This window comes from Ips typographus, linkage group LG9 (genome assembly GCF_016097725.1).
Source record: "Ips typographus isolate SLU linkage group LG9, UJ_Ityp_2.0, whole genome shotgun sequence".
In the NCBI taxonomy this organism is placed as follows: Eukaryota; Metazoa; Arthropoda; class Insecta; order Coleoptera; family Curculionidae; genus Ips; species Ips typographus.
The window spans coordinates 1,804,437-1,825,637 of NC_138430.1; the positions used below are offsets into that span (position 1 = coordinate 1,804,437).

Here is a 21,201-nt window from a genome sequence, read left to right on the forward strand (position 1 = left end):
TATTGTATATAACTCTTTAGCTGCACCACACCAGGGGCCTAATTCTTGAGAGCAGGGAACGGAAATCTCAGGAGAAGTGTTGATAGAATGTGACAGAAAAAGCTGACAATAACGGGCTTCTGTCACATTCTATAGGTAGTCTTTCTCTTGATAACTCTCTTCCCTCGTTTCAAGAATACGCACCCTGGAATTCTGTAGCACTCATTAAAATTCCGAATTCCAGCGAATACAGAATAGAGCATTGCGAACAATTATTGGATGTACCAGATCTACTCCTGTCAGTGTTACAAGATCGCTCGTAAAACACACTTGCAGTGAGAAAATAACTATTTTAAGCACATTTTTGGGATTATCATTAAATTTCCTATCTAATAACCTTAAAAAACACTACAAAATTTGGTACAGTCAGAGAGAAAAGTGGTGTCAAAATTTGAACTGCCAGAAAGACAGTTTTAAAGGACAGTCAGATACAAAATCGCCTTTAAAACTTATTTGGAGTAAGAAAATGACTGTTTTAAACACATTTTTGAAATCCTCATTAAATTTCCTATCTAATAACCTAAAAACATATTACAAAATTTGGTACAGTCAGAGAGAAAAGTGGTGTCAAAGTTTGAACTGCCAGAAACCAAAGAACAGTCAGAGACAAAATCGCTTGTCAGACCTACTTGGAGTGAGAAAATGACTGTTTTGAGCACATTTTTAGAATCCCCATTAAATTTTCTATCCAATAACCTGGAAAAACACTAACAAATTTAGTATAGACAGCGAGAAAAGCGGTGTCAAAATTTGAACTGCCAGAAACACAGTTTGAAAGAACAGTCAGAGACAAAATCGCCTGTAAAACCCACTTGAAGTGAGAAAATGACTGTTTTAAGCACATTTTTAGAATCCTTATTAAATTTCCTATCCGATAACCTAAAAAAACACTACAAAATTTGATACAGTCAGAGAGAAAAGTGGTGTCAAAGTTTGAACTGCCAGAAACACAGTTTCAACGAACAGTCAGAGACAAAATCGCTTGTCAAACCTACTTGGAGTGAGAAAATAACTGTTTTGAGCACATTTTTAGAATCCCCATTTAAATTTTCCATCCAATAACCTAAAAAAACACTAAAAAATTTAGTACAGTCAGTGATAAAAGCGGTGTCAAAATTTGAACTGTCAGAAACACAGTTTGAAAGGATAGTCAGAGACAAAATCGCTTGTCAAACCTACTTGGAGTGAGAAAATGACTGTTTTAAGCACATTTTTAGAATCCTCATTAAATGTCCTATCCAATAACCTAAAAAAACACTAAAAAATTTGTGTATAGTCAGAGAAAAAAGTGGTGTCAAAATTTGAACTGCCAGAAACACAGTTTGAAAGGACAGTCAAGACAAAATTGCTTGTCAAACCTACTTGGAGTGAGAAAATGACTGTTTTAAGGGCATCGGTAAAGCAAAACCTCTTATGGGAGATTCAATGCATTTTATGAGAATCTTTTAACCCAAATTTAAAAAAAACTAGGCTAGGTATTGCTGTTTTTTAAACGGCATGTGAAAGAAGACACTTGCTAGAATGTGCGAAAGTCAATATAATTTTAATAGTACGTCAATCAAAATATTTAGAAGCATTTTAACAAAATGCTAAAATTACCATAATTTTCAAGTCACTATTTTTCCTACCTGCAAAACTTTTTTGGTGACAAAAATAACTTTCGCACATTCCCCAAACCTTTCGCTATTTAATAAAAAAAAATCACGCAAATAAGTTAAAAATTAAAGTCGTAATTTGGGTTAAAAGATAGGACTAAAAAATTGCTCGAATTAAGGAGCGGAAATCTTACATCTTTGTTCCATATCACTCTAGGAGCCTTGTCGCTTAAACAGTAATAATCTGCGTTAACACTGCCGTAGTTTTATCGACAGAAACAAAGAACGAACAGTGTTTTTTATATATTTTTCTACACGTAGGCCAAGCATCGCGATTGAAAAACGCAAAGTCTTTACCGATTCCCTTAAGCACATTTTTAGAATCCTCATTAAATTTTGTATCCAATAACCTAAAAAAACACTACAAAATTTGGTACACTCAGAGAGAAAAGCGGTGTCGAAGTATGAACTGCCAGAAACATAGTTTCAAAGAACAGACAGAGACAAAATCGACTGTAAAACCCACTTGGAGTGAGAAAATGACTGTTTTAAGCACATTTTTAGAATCCTCATTTAATATCCTATCCAATAACCTAAAAAAACACAAAAAAATTTGTGTATACTCAGAGAGAAAAGCGGTGTCAAAGTTTGAACTGCCAGAAACCTAGTTTCAAAGAACAGTCAGAGACAAAATCACCTGTAAAACGCACTTGAAGTGAGAAAATGACTGTTTTAAGCACATTTTTAGAATCCTCATTTAATTTCCTATCCAATAACCTAAAAAAACACTACAGAATTTGGTACACTCAGAGAGAAAAGCGGTGTCAAAGTTTGAACTGCCAGAAACCTAGTTTCAAAGAACAGTCAGAGACAAAATCACCTGTAAAACGCACTTGAAGTGAGAAAATGACTGTTTTAAGCACATTTTTAGAATCCTCATTTAATTTCCTATCCAATAACCTAAAAAAACACTACAGAATTTGGTACACTCAGAGAGAAAAGCGGTGTCAAAGTTTGAACTGCCAGAAACATAGTTTCAAAGAACAGTCAGAGACAAAATCACCTGTAAAACGCACTTGAAGTGAGAAAATGACTATTTTAAGGCCATTTTTAGAATCCTCATTTAATTTCCTATCCAATAACCTAAAAAAACACTAAAAAATTTGTGTATACTCAGAGAGAAAAGCGGTGTCAAAGTTTGAACTGCCAGAAACATAGTTTCAAAGAACAGTCAGAGACAAAATCGCCTGTAAAACCCAGTTGGAGTGAGATAATCACTGTTTTAAGCACATTTTTAGAATCCTCATTTAATTTCCTATCCAATAACCTAAAAAAACACTACAGAATTTGGTACACTCAGAGAAAAAAGCGGTGTCAAAATTTGAACTGCCAGAAACACAGTTTCAAAGAACAGTCAGAGACAAAATCGTCTGTAAAACCCACTTGAAGTGAGAAAATGCCTTTTTTAAGCACATTTATAGAATCCCCATTAAATTTTCTATCCAATAACCTGAAAAAACACTAAAAAATTTAGTACAGTCAGAGAGAAGAGTGGTGTCAAAGTTTGAACTGCCAGAAGCACAGTTTGAAAGGACAGTCAAGACAAAATTGCTTGTTAAACCTACTTGGAGTGAGAAAATGACTGTTTTGAACACATTTTTAGAATCCCCATTTAATTTTCTATCCAATAACCTGAAAAAACACTACAAAATTTAGTACAGTCAGAGAGAAAAGTGGTGTCAAAGTTTGAACTGCCAGAAGCACAGTTTGAAAGGACAGTCAAGACAAAATTGCTTGTTAAACCTACTTGGAGTGAGAAAATGACTGTTTTTGGAATCCTTATTAAATTTCCTATCCGATAGGCTAAAAATAGACTACAAAATTTGGTAGTCAGTAGAAAAAACGGTGTCGAACGTTCAAATTTTCAGTATCGTAATTAAATAATTCAAATTTAAATCTTCTACATGGTGTCACTTGATTTATACGTTATCAGTGCATGTAAAGTTAAATCTATACTAACCATTTATCATACAATACTATCGTAAGGCTAGAGACTTCTCCAGACTTCAGAGACTTTAGTATTCATTTTTGTTGTTCCCTCCTCTAGGTCCTCGCGGTTTTTTAGTTTTAAATTTAATTTTAATTTATACATAGTTTTAGACCAGGAGCGAAACTAATTAAAGCATAAGTGCATAAGTGTAAGTGGTGGGGCGATTTAAAAAAACTAGTTAGATGACACTTGCTAAAATATTAAAAATCAATCAGATTGAAAAAAAAACTCAAGAGAAAAAATGGTAAAAGGAAAAGACAAAACTTGGAAGAAACTCTGAAGAGGCTGGGAAACGTGTTGGACTGACGGTGTCTGTCTCCAAGTTTGTACTTCCTCAGTAATTCAGACATTTGGACCGAAACCTTCAAAGAGACTGGAAGGACGTTGTTGGGTTAGCATATTTTTGGAAACAGCTTACGTTTGAGCTATTTTCCAAAAGGAAGAAGTTCGGGGAATTTGTCCTGATTTTCACTGATGTTTGGGCACTGAATTGACAGCAGAGGACAGGCAAAGAAAAGATCTACTAGAGCTGATCTGCACTGGTGATCGTAACTGTGGACTGTGGGTAACCATAAAGACTTTCAAGTTTCCCTTCTGGCAAGTTGTAGAAAGTAGATACAATAATGTAGTTACAGTAGCAAAGTTATTTGTAGTGCAATTTGTGGTTATTTCTACTAGTATAGATAACCATACAATTAGTTAACACTTACCTGGATAGGAACGGAAGGATGAAAATCGTCAAGCACATGAGAAGAGAGCAATGACACAGGTTGGTCGCTATTTTCTTGTTTTATAACGCTTGCCTGTATATCCAAATCTTTCAATACATCTCGAACTTGTTGCTGTAAGGCAGGTGAGAGCCTCACTTCAAATGGAGCCATTTCAGCTGCATTTTTCGTCTTTTTGAGGGTACCTGCAAAAGTGTATATAGAATACTCTCTTACACTTCTTTTTGTTAGTTCTGAAAATGCGCGCTTTTTACCACAATCAAAACATGAACTTTCAAGCATGATGATGCACGAATAAGATTAAGACAGCATAGCTAAATAGTTGATATAAATAATATTGCTTAATGTAGATTCAAAATAAAATGAAAATTATGGTTTACTGGACTCTAAAATAACTTGAAAATTACATTGAAATCAACGTTGCTAAAGTGAAAACTCTTGATTCAGTCATTTTGTCAACGTCGAAAAGCGTTTATTGTGGTTGGAAAAACTTGTGGGCGACTTTGACGAACTGCACTGGCTATGACGTTAATGATAAAGAGAGAGAGAGAGACACTTGACAGCTGTCAAAACTCAATAAACAGTGCCGCAAAACTGCCAAAAAGGTCAAATAGTCGCGTTTGTTTAATGAATCGCGCCGCAAATTGTAATTCGTACATTCGTCAGTTGTGACCTTAAGTGACAGTTTAAGACGTTAAATTTGGCAGTTACGACACTAAATGACATTTCTCAGCGTAGTTTGTAGTTAGATGACACTTGTTATAACTAACCTTTGACATTTCTGAGACACTTTGACATGTTTCTTCTGTCACCTGACAGCTGTGAACTGTCAGAACTCATTCAACGCTTACATGCAACTGGTTTTCGTAATTTGGTTTTTTTTTTGAAACATCGCATTGCAAGTTGTATTTATAGTTGTATGGAGCGAAATTTGACAGTTGTGACGTTAAGTGACCGAAGTATCAACATGTTCCTTAACGTCAGAACTGTCAAATTTGGCTCCATGGAGCTGTAAACACACCATACAGTACAATTCCTCAAAGAAAACCATCTATTTTGTATTTTATATTTTCAGGCCACTGGTGAATGAGTTTTGACAGTTATGACAGCTATCACATGACGCAAGCAAAGGATTAAGTTTTCCTTAACGTTTCAACTGACAAATTTGACTCCATGGAGCAGTAAACACAATTTACAGTGCAATTCCTCAAAGAAAACCATCTATTTAGCATTTTATACTTTTAGGTCACTGGTGAGCGAGTTTTGACAATTATGACAGCTGTCACGTGATGTTAGAAAAGTATAAAATTGTTCTTTAACGTCCCAACTGTCAAATTTGGCTGCATGGAGCTGTAAACACAACTTACAGCGCAATGCCTCAAAGAAACCACATCTATTTGACAATTTAATCTTTCAGGTCACTGGTGAATGAGTTTTGACAGCTGTCACGTGATGTTAAAAAAGTATAAAAGTGTTTATTAACGTTCCAATTATCAAATTTGGCTTCATCGAGCTGTAAACACAACTTACAGTGCAATTCCTCAAAGAAAACCATCTATATGGCATTTTATACTTTCAGGTCACTGGTGGGTGAGTTTTGACAGTTATGACAGCTGCCACGTGATGTTAGAATAGTATAAAAGTGTTTATTAACGCCCAACTGTCAAATTTGGCTTCATGGAGCTGTAAACACAACATACAGAGCAACTTCTCAAAGAAAACCATCTATTTGGCATTTTATACTTTCAGGTCACTGGTGAATGAGTTTTGACAGTTATGACAACTGCCACGTGATGTTAGAAAAGTAGAAAAGTGTTTATTAACGTCCCAACTGTCAAATTTGGCTCCATGGAGCTGTAAGCACAACTTACAGTGCAATTCCTCAAAGAAAACCATCTATTTGGCATTTTATACTTTCAGGTCACTGGTGAGTGAGTTTTGACAGTTATGACAGCTGCCACGTGATGTTAGAAAAGTACAAAAGTGTTTATTATCGTCCCAATTGTCAAATTTGGTTTCATGGAGCTGTAAGCACAACTTACAGTGCAATTCCTCAAAGAACACCATCTATTTGGCATTTTATACTTTCAGGTCACTGGTGAGTGAGTTTTGACAGTTATGACAGCTGTCACGTGATGTTAGAAAAGTATAAAAGTGTTCTTTAACGTCCTAACTAACAAATTTAACTTCATGGAGCTGTAAACACAACATACAGTGCAATTCCTCAAAGAAAACCATCTATTTGGCATTTTATACTTTCAGGTCACTGGTGAGTGAGTTTTGACAGTTATGACAGCTGTCACGTGATGTTATAAAAGTATACAATTGTTCTTTAACGTCCCAACTATCAAATTTGGCTCCATGGAGCAGTAAACACAATTTACAGTGCAATTCCTCAAAGAAAACCATCTATTTGACATTTTATACTTTCAGGTCACTGGTGAGTGAGTTTTGACAGTTATGACAGCTGTCACGTGATGTTAGAATAGTATAAAAGTGTTTATTAACGTCCCAACTGTCAAATTTGGCTTCGTGGAGCTGTAAACACAACATACAGTGCAATTCCTCAAAGAAAACCATCTATTTGGTATTTTATACTTTCAGGTCACTGGTGAGTGAGTTTTGACAGTTATGACAGCTGTCACGTGATGTTAGAAAAGTATAAAAGTGTTCTTTAATGTCCCAACTATTAAATTTCCATGGAGCAGTAAACACAATTTACAGTACAATTCCTCAAAGAAAACACATCTATTTGGCATTTTATATTTTCAGGTCACTGCTGAGTGAGTTTTGACAGTTATGACAGCTCTCACGTTAACCTAAAAAACTAAAGGTGTAGCAAACATAATTTGATTGTCCGAACCGATTTTCTGGGCAAAAAGCTGATTAATATGAAAACACTTCCAAAATATGAGAAAATTAAAATAAACTACTAACATCTCTGCGGTTCTATCTTTAAGATATTGAAAATGCAACAAAATCTGCTGAGTTTGCTGTCAATTTGACGGTCAACTGATTGTCATTAATTCACCATTCACAACTGGTAGAACTCAAGCTCCTTATTTTATGTTTATATGCAAAAAGTTAAGCAAAAATAGGATGACGTAACAATGTAACAAACCGGAAAACGTTGAATGTGACGTAAGGAAGCAAACAAATAACGTACCTGAAAATGCCTCGATAACTCCCAGATGGAATAACTGTCTGACCATGGAAAGTGCGCAACTTTTGCTTGCTGTTTGCTTATTAGAACCACCATCACGACCATGAACAGTCCGGCCTAGTTGCTTCACATAAAAGCTTATCTCTGCTACAAAAGACCTAAAAACAGGTTAAATATTATGTAATTGAAGTTAATAATAAAAAAAAAATTTGATTTTTATTTCAATTCAGTTAAAGAGGAAAAGTTTGTCAGGAAAAACTATAACAGTTTGGCAACGTGGGACTGTTTGTCAATTCCGCTATGTCATCCAAAATCTTCCTATTTTCACCCTAAAATGCCTTTGCTATTGTTGTTTTCTGTGTCCCAATTGCATATTGTTTCATGAAATTTTAATTTCCTGGAACAGTAACATTTTGGCAACGTCGCACTATATTTAACTACATTGGATTGATGGATTTACTGACCCTGGTAGACCTTTTTGTCGAACTTCAAAGATATCATTGGAATTTTTTATAGCTTTTGCTTTGATTGCCACTAACTCGATTATTTGACGAGTTACGTCAAAAAGTCACTGAAAACAAAAGATAGTCCAGACGTTGGGCTTTCCAAAACTGTGGCTACGTGACATCGTATCTTATACCGTTTTCCCGGTAGAGGGCTTCGAGGCGGGTAGATCGGTTTTGTTGCAATACCTTTCGAACTTAAATAAGCAAGACATTGAGAGACAAAACTGTAAATAGGGTGGTCGGAAGCTTTAAAATGATATATTGAACCACTCTGTAACTGTCAAAATAACCGAGTTACCGGGTGTTTCAAAGTGAAACTGTCAAATTCCTGTCTAAACTGTCCTTAACAGTAAATAACTCAGACTGTCAAAAATGTTTTTGCCTGTGCTTTAATAGCTCGTTGGTGGCAATTTGACAGTTGTGGTAATTGTGACAGTCAACACGTGACAGCTGTCATAACTGCCGAAACCCACTCACCAGTGACCTGAAAGTATCGAATGCCAAATAGATATGTTTATTTGAGGGATTGTACTAAGTTGTGATTACAGCTCCATAAATCATCCAAATTTGATTTCAATTTTTGTTCGGACGTTAAGTCACTTAATTTGATAGTTGACAGCTGTCAGGTGACGTAAGAAACAAATGTCAAATTTGGAGCTCTATTGAGGTGTAAATACATTGCTTTTGATAGTTTGGTCCCACTGCTGAATGAGTTTTAATAGTTTACAACAAGTTAGTGTCACTTAACTGTAACTGTAAGCCGCACTGTAAAGTGTCATAACTGTCAAATTTAACGTCACAATTGTCCGAAATTTACACACATGACATTTTACAGTTGCGCAGCACCGTTTTGACAGCTGTCAGGTGACTATAAGCCTCTCTGTTCTCTAGGAAGACATTTACCAATGTATGTAATAAGGAAACTTAATTAAAAATCTGTAAAACTCTACAGGGTGACCTATTTTAAACTGGCACAGTTGCCATATATTTATGTTAGGGAGATTGCAACGCTGTAGATCTAAAAATATTTCACACTGCTAACTCGAGATATTTAGAAAAATCTCCGAAAAAAGGTAATCAAGCATGACGCCCTCTAGCGGCCAGACGGGGCAAGTTAGCGGTGCCCGCTCAACGTCACGTGATAGCTCCAATCATTAGCCACTTACGATCATTTAATGTGTCTATACGGAACGGTTCAAATAACGAAGTTATTCGCGATTTTTCGGGAAAATGCACCGAAATTTTGTCCAAACTGCGTAACGTTTGAACCTCAATACAGGGTGTGCACGAAATTCTTAGTGGGTCATTGTTTTTGCTCACCCTGTACACAATTTTTTAGATAGAACTTTTTGCTCTACACCACTGAAAAGAGAAATTCAATACGTTTCTTTTGAGTGGTTAAAACTTCCTGAACTCCCAAAAATAACCAAGGTACAGGCATGCAGTCAAAAGCCTTCCAAAAGCTTTTAGAACGCTCTAAAGGCTTCAAAATAATCTTTAACTAGTCTAAAAAGATTTCAAAATTCTACAGAAAAACTCCAAAATGCTTCTAAAGCAGTCGAATGCCTTCCAAAAGCTTTTAGAGCAGTCTAAAACCCTCCAAATGCTCTTCATCTAGTCTAGAAGCTCTCAAATCATTTCAAGACAGTCTAAAAGCTTCCGTATGCTTTTAGAGCAGTTTAAAAGGTTCCAAAAGTTTCTAGAACTAACTCTAGTTATTTTTTAGATAGAATTTTTTGCTCTACACCACTGAAAAGAGAAATTCGATACGTTTCGTTTGAGTGGTTAAACCTCCCTGAACTCCCAAAAATAACCAAGGTACAGGCATGCAGTCAAAAGCCTTCCAAAAGCTTTTAGAACGCTCTAAAGGCTTCAAAATAATCTTTAACTAGTCTAAAAAGATTTCAAAATTCTACAGAAAAACTCCAAAATGCTTCTAAAGCAGTCGAAATCCTTCCAAAAGCTTTTAGAGCAGTCTAAAACCCTCCAAATGCTCTTCATCTAGTCTAGAAGCTCTCAAATCATTTCTAGACAGTTTAAAAGTTTCCGTATGTTTTTAGAGCAGTTTAAAAGGTTCCAAAAGTTTCTAGAACCTTCTACAAGGTTTCAAATGCCTTAAAAGCAGTCCAGAACCTTCAATGCCCCTAAAGAAATCTAAAAAGATGTCAAAACACTACAGAAATAACTCCAAAATGCTTCTAAAGCAGTCGAAAGCCTTCCAAAAGCTTTTAGAGCAGTCTAAAAGCCTCCAAATGCTCTTCATCTAGTCTAGAAGCTCTCAAATCATTTCTAGACAGTTTAAAAGTTTCCGTATGTTTTTAGAGCAGTTTAAAAGGTTCCAAAAGTTTCGAGAACCTTCTACAAGGTTTCAAATGCCTTAAAAGCAGTCCAGAACATTCAATGTTCCTAAAGAAATCTAAAAAGATTTCAAAACACTACAGAAATAACTCCAAAATGGTTCTAAAGCAGTCGAAAGCCTTCCAAAAGCTTTTAGAGCAGTCTAAAAGTTTCCGTATGCTTTTAGAGCAGTTTAAAAGGTTCCAAAAGTGTCGAGAACATTCTACAAGGTTTCAAATGCCTTAAAAGCAGTCCAGAACCTTCAATTCTTTTAAAGAAATCTAAAAATATTTCAAAACACTACAAAAATAACTCCAAAATGCTTCTAAAGCAGTCGAAAGCCTTCCAAAAGCTTTTAGAGCAGTCTAAAAAAATGCTCCTCAAGTAGTTAAAACAAATTTTGAAAACAGAAATTTCCAAAACAGTCTTAAAATCTTCCGTATGCTTCTAATGGGGTCATCAACTATAGTACAATTTTCCGTTCAAAACAATAATATTGTAAAGTTTCCAGCACAAAGAGCATTTTAAGCGCGTTTTTTTCACGATTTTAGTGCTTTTTTATCCGGACTCTATTCACAACTCTTGAGTTAGTGCGGGGAATTATTAAATCACAGAAAATTAGTTCTAAATTAGAACTAAATTAGTTCCCCTAAGTGAAAAAAACAAAAATAATACTTAAACTACTTACCCTGATTAGAAAAAGCAATTAACTGGCGGCTGGAAGTCCTGTGCAATATAAGCTAAAAAAAAAACCAAGAACTGTTTAATACTGTTCATTCCTAAATGGGGTGTATACAAAACAGACTAAATATTACTGAAATTGTATATTCCTCATTGCATTTCATCGTTTCGTTTCCTCACTCTATTAGATATTAAAATGTTTTAACAGTTTTAACTCATAACTGATTCAGTGCTACAACAATTTCCATGGAAACTTGTGAAAGTCGCTTCCACAGAAATTATTATCAAAAATAAGTTTATATTATTAGAAAATACCGGTTCTAAAAGTTACGGAACAATTATTAAAAATTTACGAAAAATTGCAAATTTCTATTGATTCACCAAAATTTCAGTTTCTATGGGAAAAAATGAATGGTGATTTTACGGTGTAGTAAAGCTTGCTCAAAACTGACGGATCCAAAAACAGTTGGTGAGAAAAAATAATACTTAAACATGTTTTCTGTAAACATAAACAACGCAATATTATGCAATAAAACGCCTAAAAATATCTCAGAAATATATCTAAATATTAATGGGCATTGTTAAATCCTCATTATATTTATTCAAAAAAATTATAGTGATTTTTAATCTGTTATACATATTGTACTGTATGTTTCAATTAAATGTCATTTATTTTTAAAACATTTTTTTTTTTTTTAAATTTAATCTGTTGTATAAGTTGAAATGACATAAACAGACAGACCTGTCAGTTAAGAGGAACGTCTACTACAACTACCAACCTTTAATTATGTCATAAATGAGATGAAACTATATAATCAATGTAGAATGCATATTTCATGAGAAAACTCACATTTAAAACCCTTCTTCTGCTGTAGAACGATTTTAAATGTATCTGATAGCGATTCTGATAGTTTAACAGCTCTTGGTTAATTTGGCACACACACACACAGGAAATCCAGCCAGCCTCTGTGAAATAAGTGAAATGCTGCTGTTTAAACTTATTTACAGTCAAAGACAAATACTGTAATTAAGTTTGAACAAATAATTTGCTGTAACAATTGTACAGGAGGATTAAAAAAGAGCAGTATTTTGGAAATCACAATTATTAATCGTTTTGAGTGTTCTGATACATTTGGGAATCAAATTTTCAACTTCAACTCACTTCAATTGTGACCACAAGAGGAATTGTGACCAAAAACTAAAAAGTTTTAAATCATACCAATATGTAAACAGTAGCATACTACAGAGTGTTGCACCACTTTAGTGGTATGCTAATCAAACTACAACAAAAATAAGCCAAAAATATGAATGGTTGAATTTGAGAAGTAGTGTAAACCTAAGGAAAAACACCTTTTACCACTTAACATGCATACAACCAAAAAATGTCAAGTGAATTTAAAATAATAAAGGAAAATTCAAGAGAATAATTAAGAAAAAGCTAATAAATACACATCAGAAGCAACAATTCAGGCAATGGACTATTTGGAAATAATAAAATATCCATTTGATTTGTTTCTGGGATGAAGCACAGTGTAAGTAGCCTTTACAGCTCCATGGGACCCAATTTGACAGTTGAGACGTTTAGGAACACTTTAATACTTTGCTTGCGTCACATGACAGCCGTCGCAACTGCCAAAACTCACTCACCAGTAACTTGAAAGTAGAAAATACCAAATAATCGTGTTTCTTTAAGGAATTACACTGTAAGTGGTGTTTACAGCTCTACAGAGCCAAATTTAGCAGTTCTGACGTTAAATATCACTTTTATACTTTTCCTACGTCACGTGACAGCTGTCATAACCACCAGGAATTTAGCACTGGTTTCGTAAATATGAAGTGACAGTGTCATATTATTTATAATGTTAGGTTAGGAACGGGTCGCCCGATTTTAGTTCAAATGGCGCTGCGATCTTAACTTGAAACGCCAATAGAATAGAAATAGTTGCTAATTTGAGGACTGACACTGGAAATTGTTAAATTTGACAGTTGGGACGTTAAAGGCACGCTTTGCTTGCGTCACGTGACAGCTGTCATAACTGTCTGAACCCTTTCACCAGTGACTTGAAAGTATTGTCGTTTCAAGATAAGAGATACCTCTGGTGATCAGTTTTGAAAACAGTTTCAGGCATTCCAGCTGTCATTTCTCCGTTTGTTTACGTTGATTTTGGTTAGGCACTTAGCGCTGGTTTCATAAATATGAAGTGACAGTGTCCTCCATGCAGCCAACATGTCAGTTGTGATAACTGTCAAAACTCACACTGTACGGAATTGTACTGTAAGTTTGTCAATTCTGACGTTAATTAATGTCACAACTATCCAATTCAAAGATTTTTGACAGGTGACGTAAAAAACATATCAAAGTGTCTGTTAATGTCACAACTGTTATACTTACTTAACTCTGTGGAGCTATAAATACAACTTGCAATGCGATTTATAAAACAAATACAACTAATCTGCTTATTCCAGTTGTATGTTTTGGCGCTGAATGAGTTTTGACAGTAGATAGCTGTCACGTGATGTAGGACACATAAGGAGAGTAACAGTTTAGTTCCTTAACTGGTAAATTTGGCTCCATCGAGCTTTGCAGCCAACTTAATTTAATATTTCTAATGATTTTGCAACATTTTTAGACTCTTGGCAACATTTCTAGGCCTTTAGCAACGTTTCTAAATTTTCGGCAACATTTTAAAGCATTTTCGCTCTTTGTAGTTCTTTTGTAACCTTTCTTGACTTTCGGTAAAACATTTTTATGCTATTTGCCACATTTTTGAACTTTTTTCAACATTTATCAGGCTTTTTCTACGTTTTTAGACCATTTGGAACATTTTTTGACTTGCAGCAACATTTTTAGACAATCTGTAGCGTTTTTAGTTTTTTTTGTAACATTTTATAATTATTTTAACGTTTTTAGAGCTTTTAGACCATTTTTTTGACATTCAGCAACTTCTGCAACATTTTCACTCCTTTTTCAACTCGTTTTGCTCAGAAAATTTTAAAAAAATCCGTGTCTCGTCAAGAGCGGAGAAGACGCTTTCCACATGTGTTAGGTTAGGTCTTTTTTCATTCTGGATTTCTAGAAACCCATGGAAACACTGTAATATTCGCAAACCATCATAGTAATAGGCTCTTGGACTATTACAGTTCGGTTTCCCTCTGACTGACTACCATCTCCGAAACTTTTTTCATTACTTTTTCCCCCAGAACAATAAAACGGCTTAGGAAAGGTGAGAAATTAAAAGCGGTCTCCTCCTGATAGAGTAGGGATGGTTTTTTGTGGAACAAGTTCTTGTAGAAAATGAACTCAGGTGGATGTGAGAAAGTTTTTTAGTATTCGAAGAAAATTACTTCCCGTTAGTTGACTTTAATAAGAAAAAAAGTGCATCAAAGAGTAGGAGACACTTCCTAGATGCCTGTAGTGATTAAATTGCAGCCTGAACCAGTAAAATACCAGTAAATTACAAATAATGTGTTTCTGGAAGTTCAAATTTTGACACCGCTTTTCTCCCTGACTGTATCAATTTTGTAATGTTTTTTCAGATGATTGGATACGAAATTTAATGAGGATTCTAAAAATGTGCTTAAAACAGTCATTTTCTCACTCTGGGGGGTTTTACAGCCAATTTTGTCCCTGACTGTCCTTTCAAACCGTCATTCTGACAGTTTATACGTTGACACCAGTTTTCTCCAAGACTTTACCTAATTTTGTTGTATTTTTCATGTCATTAGATAGTAAATTTAATACTAATTCCAAAAATGTGCTTAAAATGGTCTTTTTCTCTCTCTAAGTGGGTTTTACAGGCGATTTGGTACTTAACTGTCATTTCAAACAGTCTTTCTGACAATTTATACTTTGACACCACTTTTATCCAAGACTTTACCTGATTTTATAGTGTTTTTTATGTCATTAGATAGGAAATTTAATGAGAATTCCAAAAATGTCCTTAAAATAGTCGTTTTCTCACTCTAAGTGGGTTTTACTGGCGATTTGGTCTCTAACTGTCCTTTCAAACAGTCTTTCTGACAGTTTATACGTTGACACCAGTTTTCTCCAAGACTTTACCTAATTTTGTTGTATTTTTCATGTCATTAGATAGTAAATTTAATACTAATTCCAAAAATGTGCTTAAAATGGTCTTTTTCTCTCTCTAAGTGGGTTTTACAGGCGATTTGGTACTTAACTGTCATTTCAAACAGTCTTTCTGACAATTTATACTTTGACACCACTTTTATCCAAGACTTTACCTGATTTTATAGTGTTTTTTATGTCATTAGATAGGAAATTTAATGAGAATTCCAAAAATGTCCTTAAAATAGTCGTTTTCTCACTCTAAGTGGGTTTTACTGGCGATTTGGTCTCTAACTGTCCTTTCAAACAGTCTTTCTGACAGTTTATACTTTGACACCAGTTTTCTTCAAGACTTTACCTGATTTTGTAGTGTTTTTTATGTCATTAAATAGAAAATTTAATGAGAATTCCAAAAATGTGCTTAAAACAGTCATTTTCTCACTCTAAGTGGGTTTTACAGGCAATTTTGTCCCTGACTGTCCTTTCAAACTGTCTTTCTGACACTTTATAATTTGACACCACATTTCTAAAAGACTTTACCTGATTTTAAAGTATTTTTTTATGTCATTAGATAGAAAATTTTATGAAAATTCAAAAAATGTGCTTAAAACAGTCTTTTCCTCACTCTAAGTGGGGTTTACAGGCGATTTGGATGCTAACTGTCCTTTCAAACAGTCTTTCTGACAGTTTATACATTGACACCACTTTTCTCCAAGACTTTACCTAATTTTGTTGTGTTTTTTATGTCATTAGATGGGAAATTTAATAAGAATTTCAAAAATGTGCTTAAAACGGTCGTTTTCTCACTCTAAGTGGGTTTTACAGGCAATTTTGTCCCTGACTGTCCTTTCAAACTGTCTTTCTGACAGTTTATACTTTGACACCAGTTTTCTTCAAGACTTTACCTGATTTTGTAGTGTTTTTTATGTCACTAAATAGGAAATTTAATGAGAATTCCAAAAATGTGCTTAAAACAGTCATTTTCTCACTCTAAGTGGGTTTTACAGGCAATTTTGTCCCTGACTGTCCTTTCAAACTGTCTTTCTGACACTTTATAATTTGACACCACATTTCTAAAAGACTTTACCTGATTTTATAGTATTTTTTTATGTCATTAGATAGAAAATTTTATGAAAATTCAAAAAATGTGCTTAAAACAGTCTTTTCCTCACTCTAAGTGGGTTTTACAGGCGATTTGGACGCTAACTGTCCTTTCAAACAGTCTTTCTGACAATTTATACATTGACACCACTTTTCTCCAAGACTTTACCTAATTTTGTTGTGTTTTTTATGTCATTAGATGGGAAATTTAATAAGAATTCCAAAAATGTGCTTAAAACAGTCGTTTTCTCACTCTAAGTGGGTTTTACAGGCAATTTTGTCCCTGACTGTCCTTTCAAACTGTCTCTCTGACAGTTTATACTTTGACACCACTTTTCTCCAAGACTTTACCTGATTTTGTATTGTTTTTTATGTCATTAGATAGGAAATTTAATGAGAATTCCAAAAATGTGCTTAAAACAGTCATTTTCTCACTCTAAGTGGGTTTTACAGGCAATTTTGTCCCTGACTGTCCTTTCAAACTGTCTTTCTGACACTAATTTGTAATGTAATATCAAAGTGTCACTTAACCTCATAAATGTCAATTTTGTAGCTCTGTTGACGTGTAAATACAAGGTACAACTGTTTTGCATTTGACAGTTTCATGACACTGCTGAATGAGTTTTAATAGTTATAACAAGTGTCACCGGACTATACTGCTGTCATAACTGTCAAATGTAACGTATTAAACTGGCATTTAGCGTCACAACTGTCAAATTTAACTCCACAGAGTTACGAAAAAACAATTTGCGGTGTGATTCATCAGAGAGACCTTTTACAGTTTTGCCGCACTGTTTAATGCATTTTGACCGTTGTCAGATGACTATAAGTTTGTCATTAAACGTCATGGCTAGTTCAGTTCAGGTTTTCCAACTACACACGAATTAAAAGCTTCTTGAGCTTTTCGACGTTGCCAAAATGACTGAATCAGGAGTTATGATTTTGGCAACATCGATTTTAGTATAACTTTCATACTTTCCCACATGAAAAAGTAAGAAAGCTCCACAACTTTGCTAGCATGGAAGAAGTGTCAGGTCAGACCACTTTAAAGTGCAAATTTTCCAGGTTACAACCTTGAATTTTAGGCTGCACAGTGCATCCAAAATTCCATTGCCTAAATGGTTGCAAAGTCATACTTGTTATGTTATTTTTGAAATCTACATGAAATATTAAGCAATATTTATGATTGGTTGACTTTAAAAAGTGTAAACCTCCCTAAAGAAAAACACCTTTTACCACTTACATGCGTACAACAACAAAAAATCTTAAAAACATGCAAATGAGTGAAATACCTTGCATGGTCCGGTCCAACTTGAGTATACTTATAATCGGCGGTGATTTTGTTAACTTGCATAAATTGATGCAATTTCGACTTGGCATTTTCCACCGTCCAATTTCCATGGATAGCAGCATTCACGTCCAAATCTTCTGCCTCTTCCATGCGCTTCTGTTCTTGCGCACGGTCCATATAATGCCACTGGTCTTGTTCAGCGCCTCTAGGACGATACGCTTCCCCAAACTTTTCCGGTCCCATTCCATGCTCAAAAACCTGATGTTGAGGTTTTGCCTGTTCGTTTTCTGGTGGAGGACCTTCACCTGCACAACGTAAAATAAAATTTCATTGAAATATCCTGAAAAACCGGATTATGTACAAAGTGTAGTAGGAATTAGTGGACGTTACTTGGAAATGAGGTCGTCTACCAAACAATTTTTTTGTAGTAAAAAAGAAATACAGTCCTGGAATTGAGGTTCAATTTGCTGTCCCTACTGCAAATATCAGGGCCGTAACTACTTAAATTTCGAAATTATCACCTAAATTGGGATTTTGACCAACTCAAAGGCACTCGTCTCTTGTTTGTAACTTTCTTAAGGATTTTTGCACTCTAGACTAAATTAGTAATTTTTTGTAGCAAAAAAGAAATACGGTCCTGGAATTGAGGTACAATTTGCTGTACCCACTGCAAATATCAGAGCCGTAACTACTTAAATTTCGAAATTATCATCGAAATTAGAATCAATGGGCTAGTAGTCTCTTTTGGGAACTTTCTTGAGGATTTTTGCACTCTAGACTAAATTAGTAATTTTTTGTAGCAAAAAAGAAATACGGTCCTGGAATTGAGGTTCAATTTGCTGTACCCACTGCAAATATCAGGGCCGTAACTATTCAAATTTCGTAATCATCATCGAAATTAGAATTAATGGGCTAGTAGTCTCTTTTGAAAACTTTCTTGAGGGTTTTTGCACTCTGACTAAGTTAGTAATTTTTTGTAGCAAAAAAGAAATACGGTCCTGGAATTGAGGTTCAATTTGCTGTCCCTACTGGAAATATCAGGGCCGTAACTACTCAAATTTCGTAATCATCATCGAAATTAGAATCAATGGGCTAGTAGTCTCTTTTGGGAACTTTCTTGAGGATTTTTGCACTCTGACTAAATTAGTAATTTTTTGTAGCAAAAAAGTAATACGGTCCTGGAATTGAGGTTCAATTTCCTGACCCTACTGCAAATATCAGGGCCGTTACTACTCAAATTTCGTAATTATCATCGAAATTACAATTAATGGGCTAGTAGTCTCTTTTTGGAAATTTCTTGAGGATTTTTGCACTCAGACTAAATTTTTTGTAGCAAAAAAGAAATACGGTTCTGGAATTGAGGTTCAATTTGCTGTCCTACTGCAAATATCGGGGCCGTAACTACTCAAATTTCGTAATTATCATCGAAATTAGAATTAATGGACTAGTAGTCTCTTTTGGGAACTTTCTTTAGGATTTTTGCACTCTGACTAAATTAGTAATTTTTTGTAGCAAAAAAGTAATACGGTCCTGGAATTGAGGTTCAATTTCCTGACCCTACTGCAAATATCAGGGCCGTTACTACTCAAATTTCGTAATTATCATCGAAATTACAATTAATGGGCTAGTAGTCTCTTTTTGGAAATTTCTTGAGGATTTTTGCACTCAGACTAAATTTTTTGTAGCAAAAAAGAAATACGGTTCTGGAATTGAGGTTCAATTTGCTGTCCTACTGCAAATATCGGGGCCGTAACTACTCAAATTTCGTAATTATCATCGAAATTAGAATTAATGGACTAGTAGTCTCTTTTGGGAACTTTCTTTAGGATTTTTGCACTCAGACTAAATTAGTAGTTTTTTGTAGCAAAAAAGAAATACGGTCCTGGAATTGAGGTTCAATTTGCTGTCCCTACTGGAAATATCAGCGCCGTAACTACTCAAATTTCGTAATCATCATCGAAATTAGAATCAATGGGCTAGTAGTCTCTTTTGGGAACTTTCTTGAGGATTTTTGCACTCTGACTAAATTAGTAATTTTTTGTAGCAAAAAAGAAATACGGTCCTGGAATTGAGGTTCAATTTGCTGTCCCTACTCCAAATATCAGGGCCGTAACTACTCAAATTTCGTAATCATCATCGAAATTAGAATTAATGGGCTAGTAGTCTCTTTTGGGAACTTTCTTGAGGGTTTTTGCACTCTGACTAAATTAGTAATTTTTTGTAGCAAAAAAGAAATACGGTCCTGGAATTGAGGTTCAATTTGCTGTCCCTACTGCAAATATCAGGGCCGTAACTACTCAAATTTCGTAATCATCATCGAAATTAGAATTAATGGGCTAGTAGTCTTATTTTTGAATCTTGAGGATTTTTGCTCTCTGACTAAATCAGTGATTTTTTGTAATAAAAAAGAAATACGGTCCTGGAATTGAGGTTCAATTTGCTGTTCCTACTGCAAATATCAGGGTCGTAACTACTCAAATTTCGTAATCATCATCGAAATTAGAATTAATGGTCTAGTAGTCTCTTTTGGGAACTTTCTTTAGGATTTTTGCACTCAGACTAAATTAGTAATTTTTTGTAGCAAAAAAGTAATACGGTCCTGGAATTAGGGTTCAATTTCCTGACCCTACTGCAAATATCAGGGCCGTTACTACTCAAATTTCGTAATTATCATCGAAATTACAATTAATGGGCTAGTAGTCTCTTTTTGGAAATTTCTTGAGGATTTTTGCACTCAGACTAAATTTTTTGTAGCAAAAAAGAAATACGGTTCTGGAATTGAGGTTCAATTTGCTGTCCTACTGCAACTATCGGGGCCGTAACTACTCAAATTTCGTAATCATCATCGAAATTAGAATTAATGGGCTAGTAGTCTCTTTTGGGAACTTTCTTGAGGATTTTTGCACTCTGACTAAATTAGTAATTTTTTGTAGCAAAAAAGAAATACGGTCCTGGAATTGAGGTTCAATTTGCTGTCCCTACTGCAAATATCAGGGCCGTTACTACTCAAATTTCGTAATTATCATCGAAATTACAATTAATGGGCTAGTAGTCTCTTTTTGTAAATTTCTTGAGGATTTTTGCACTCAGACTAAATTAGTAATTTTTTGTGGTAAAAAAGAAATACAGTTCTGGAATTGAGGTTCAATTTGCTGTCCCTACTGCAAATATCAGGGCCGTAACTACTCAAATTTCGTAATCATCATCGAAATTAGAATCAATGGGCTAGTAGTCTCTTTTGAAAACTTTCTTGAGGGTTTTTGCACTCTGACTAAGTTAGTAATTTTTTGTAGCAAAAAAGAAATACGGTCCTGAAATTGAGGTTCAATTTGCTGTCCCTACTGGAAATATCAGGGCCGTAACTACTCAAATTTGTAATTATCATCGAAATTAGAATTAATGGGCTAGTAGTCTCTTTTGGGAACTTTCTTGAGGATTTTTGCACTCAGACTAAATTAGTAATTTTTTGTAGCAAAAAAGAAATACGGTCCTGAAATTGAGGTTCAATTTGCTGTCCCTACTGGAAATATCAGGGCCGTAACTACTCAAATTTGTAATTATCATCGAAATTAGAATTAATGGGCTAGTAGTCTCTTTTGGGAACTTTCTTTAGGATTTTTGCACTCAGACTAAATTAGTAATTT

The 21,201-nt window shown here is 34.7% G+C and overlaps 1 protein-coding gene across 3 annotated transcripts in view; it reads right to left on the reverse strand.

Moving 5' to 3' along the window:
• The window catches only part of mle (dosage compensation regulator mle), a 60,158-nt gene that overhangs the window by 35,288 nt on the left and 3,669 nt on the right, over positions 1–21,201 (reverse strand). For 2 of the 3 annotated variants that reach the window (XM_081986775.1, XM_081986774.1), the window contains exons 4-6: positions 17,559–17,862; positions 7,579–7,733; positions 4,395–4,597 (exon numbers count right to left, since the gene is read on the reverse strand). In XM_081986775.1, coding sequence (XP_081842901.1) covers positions 4,395–4,597; positions 7,579–7,733; positions 17,559–17,862 — 662 coding nt within the window. Of the gene's footprint in view, positions 1–4,394; positions 4,598–7,578; positions 7,734–11,106; positions 11,159–17,558; positions 17,863–21,201 lie in introns of those variants that run through there. The other variant, XM_081986776.1, reaches the window with a different exon arrangement.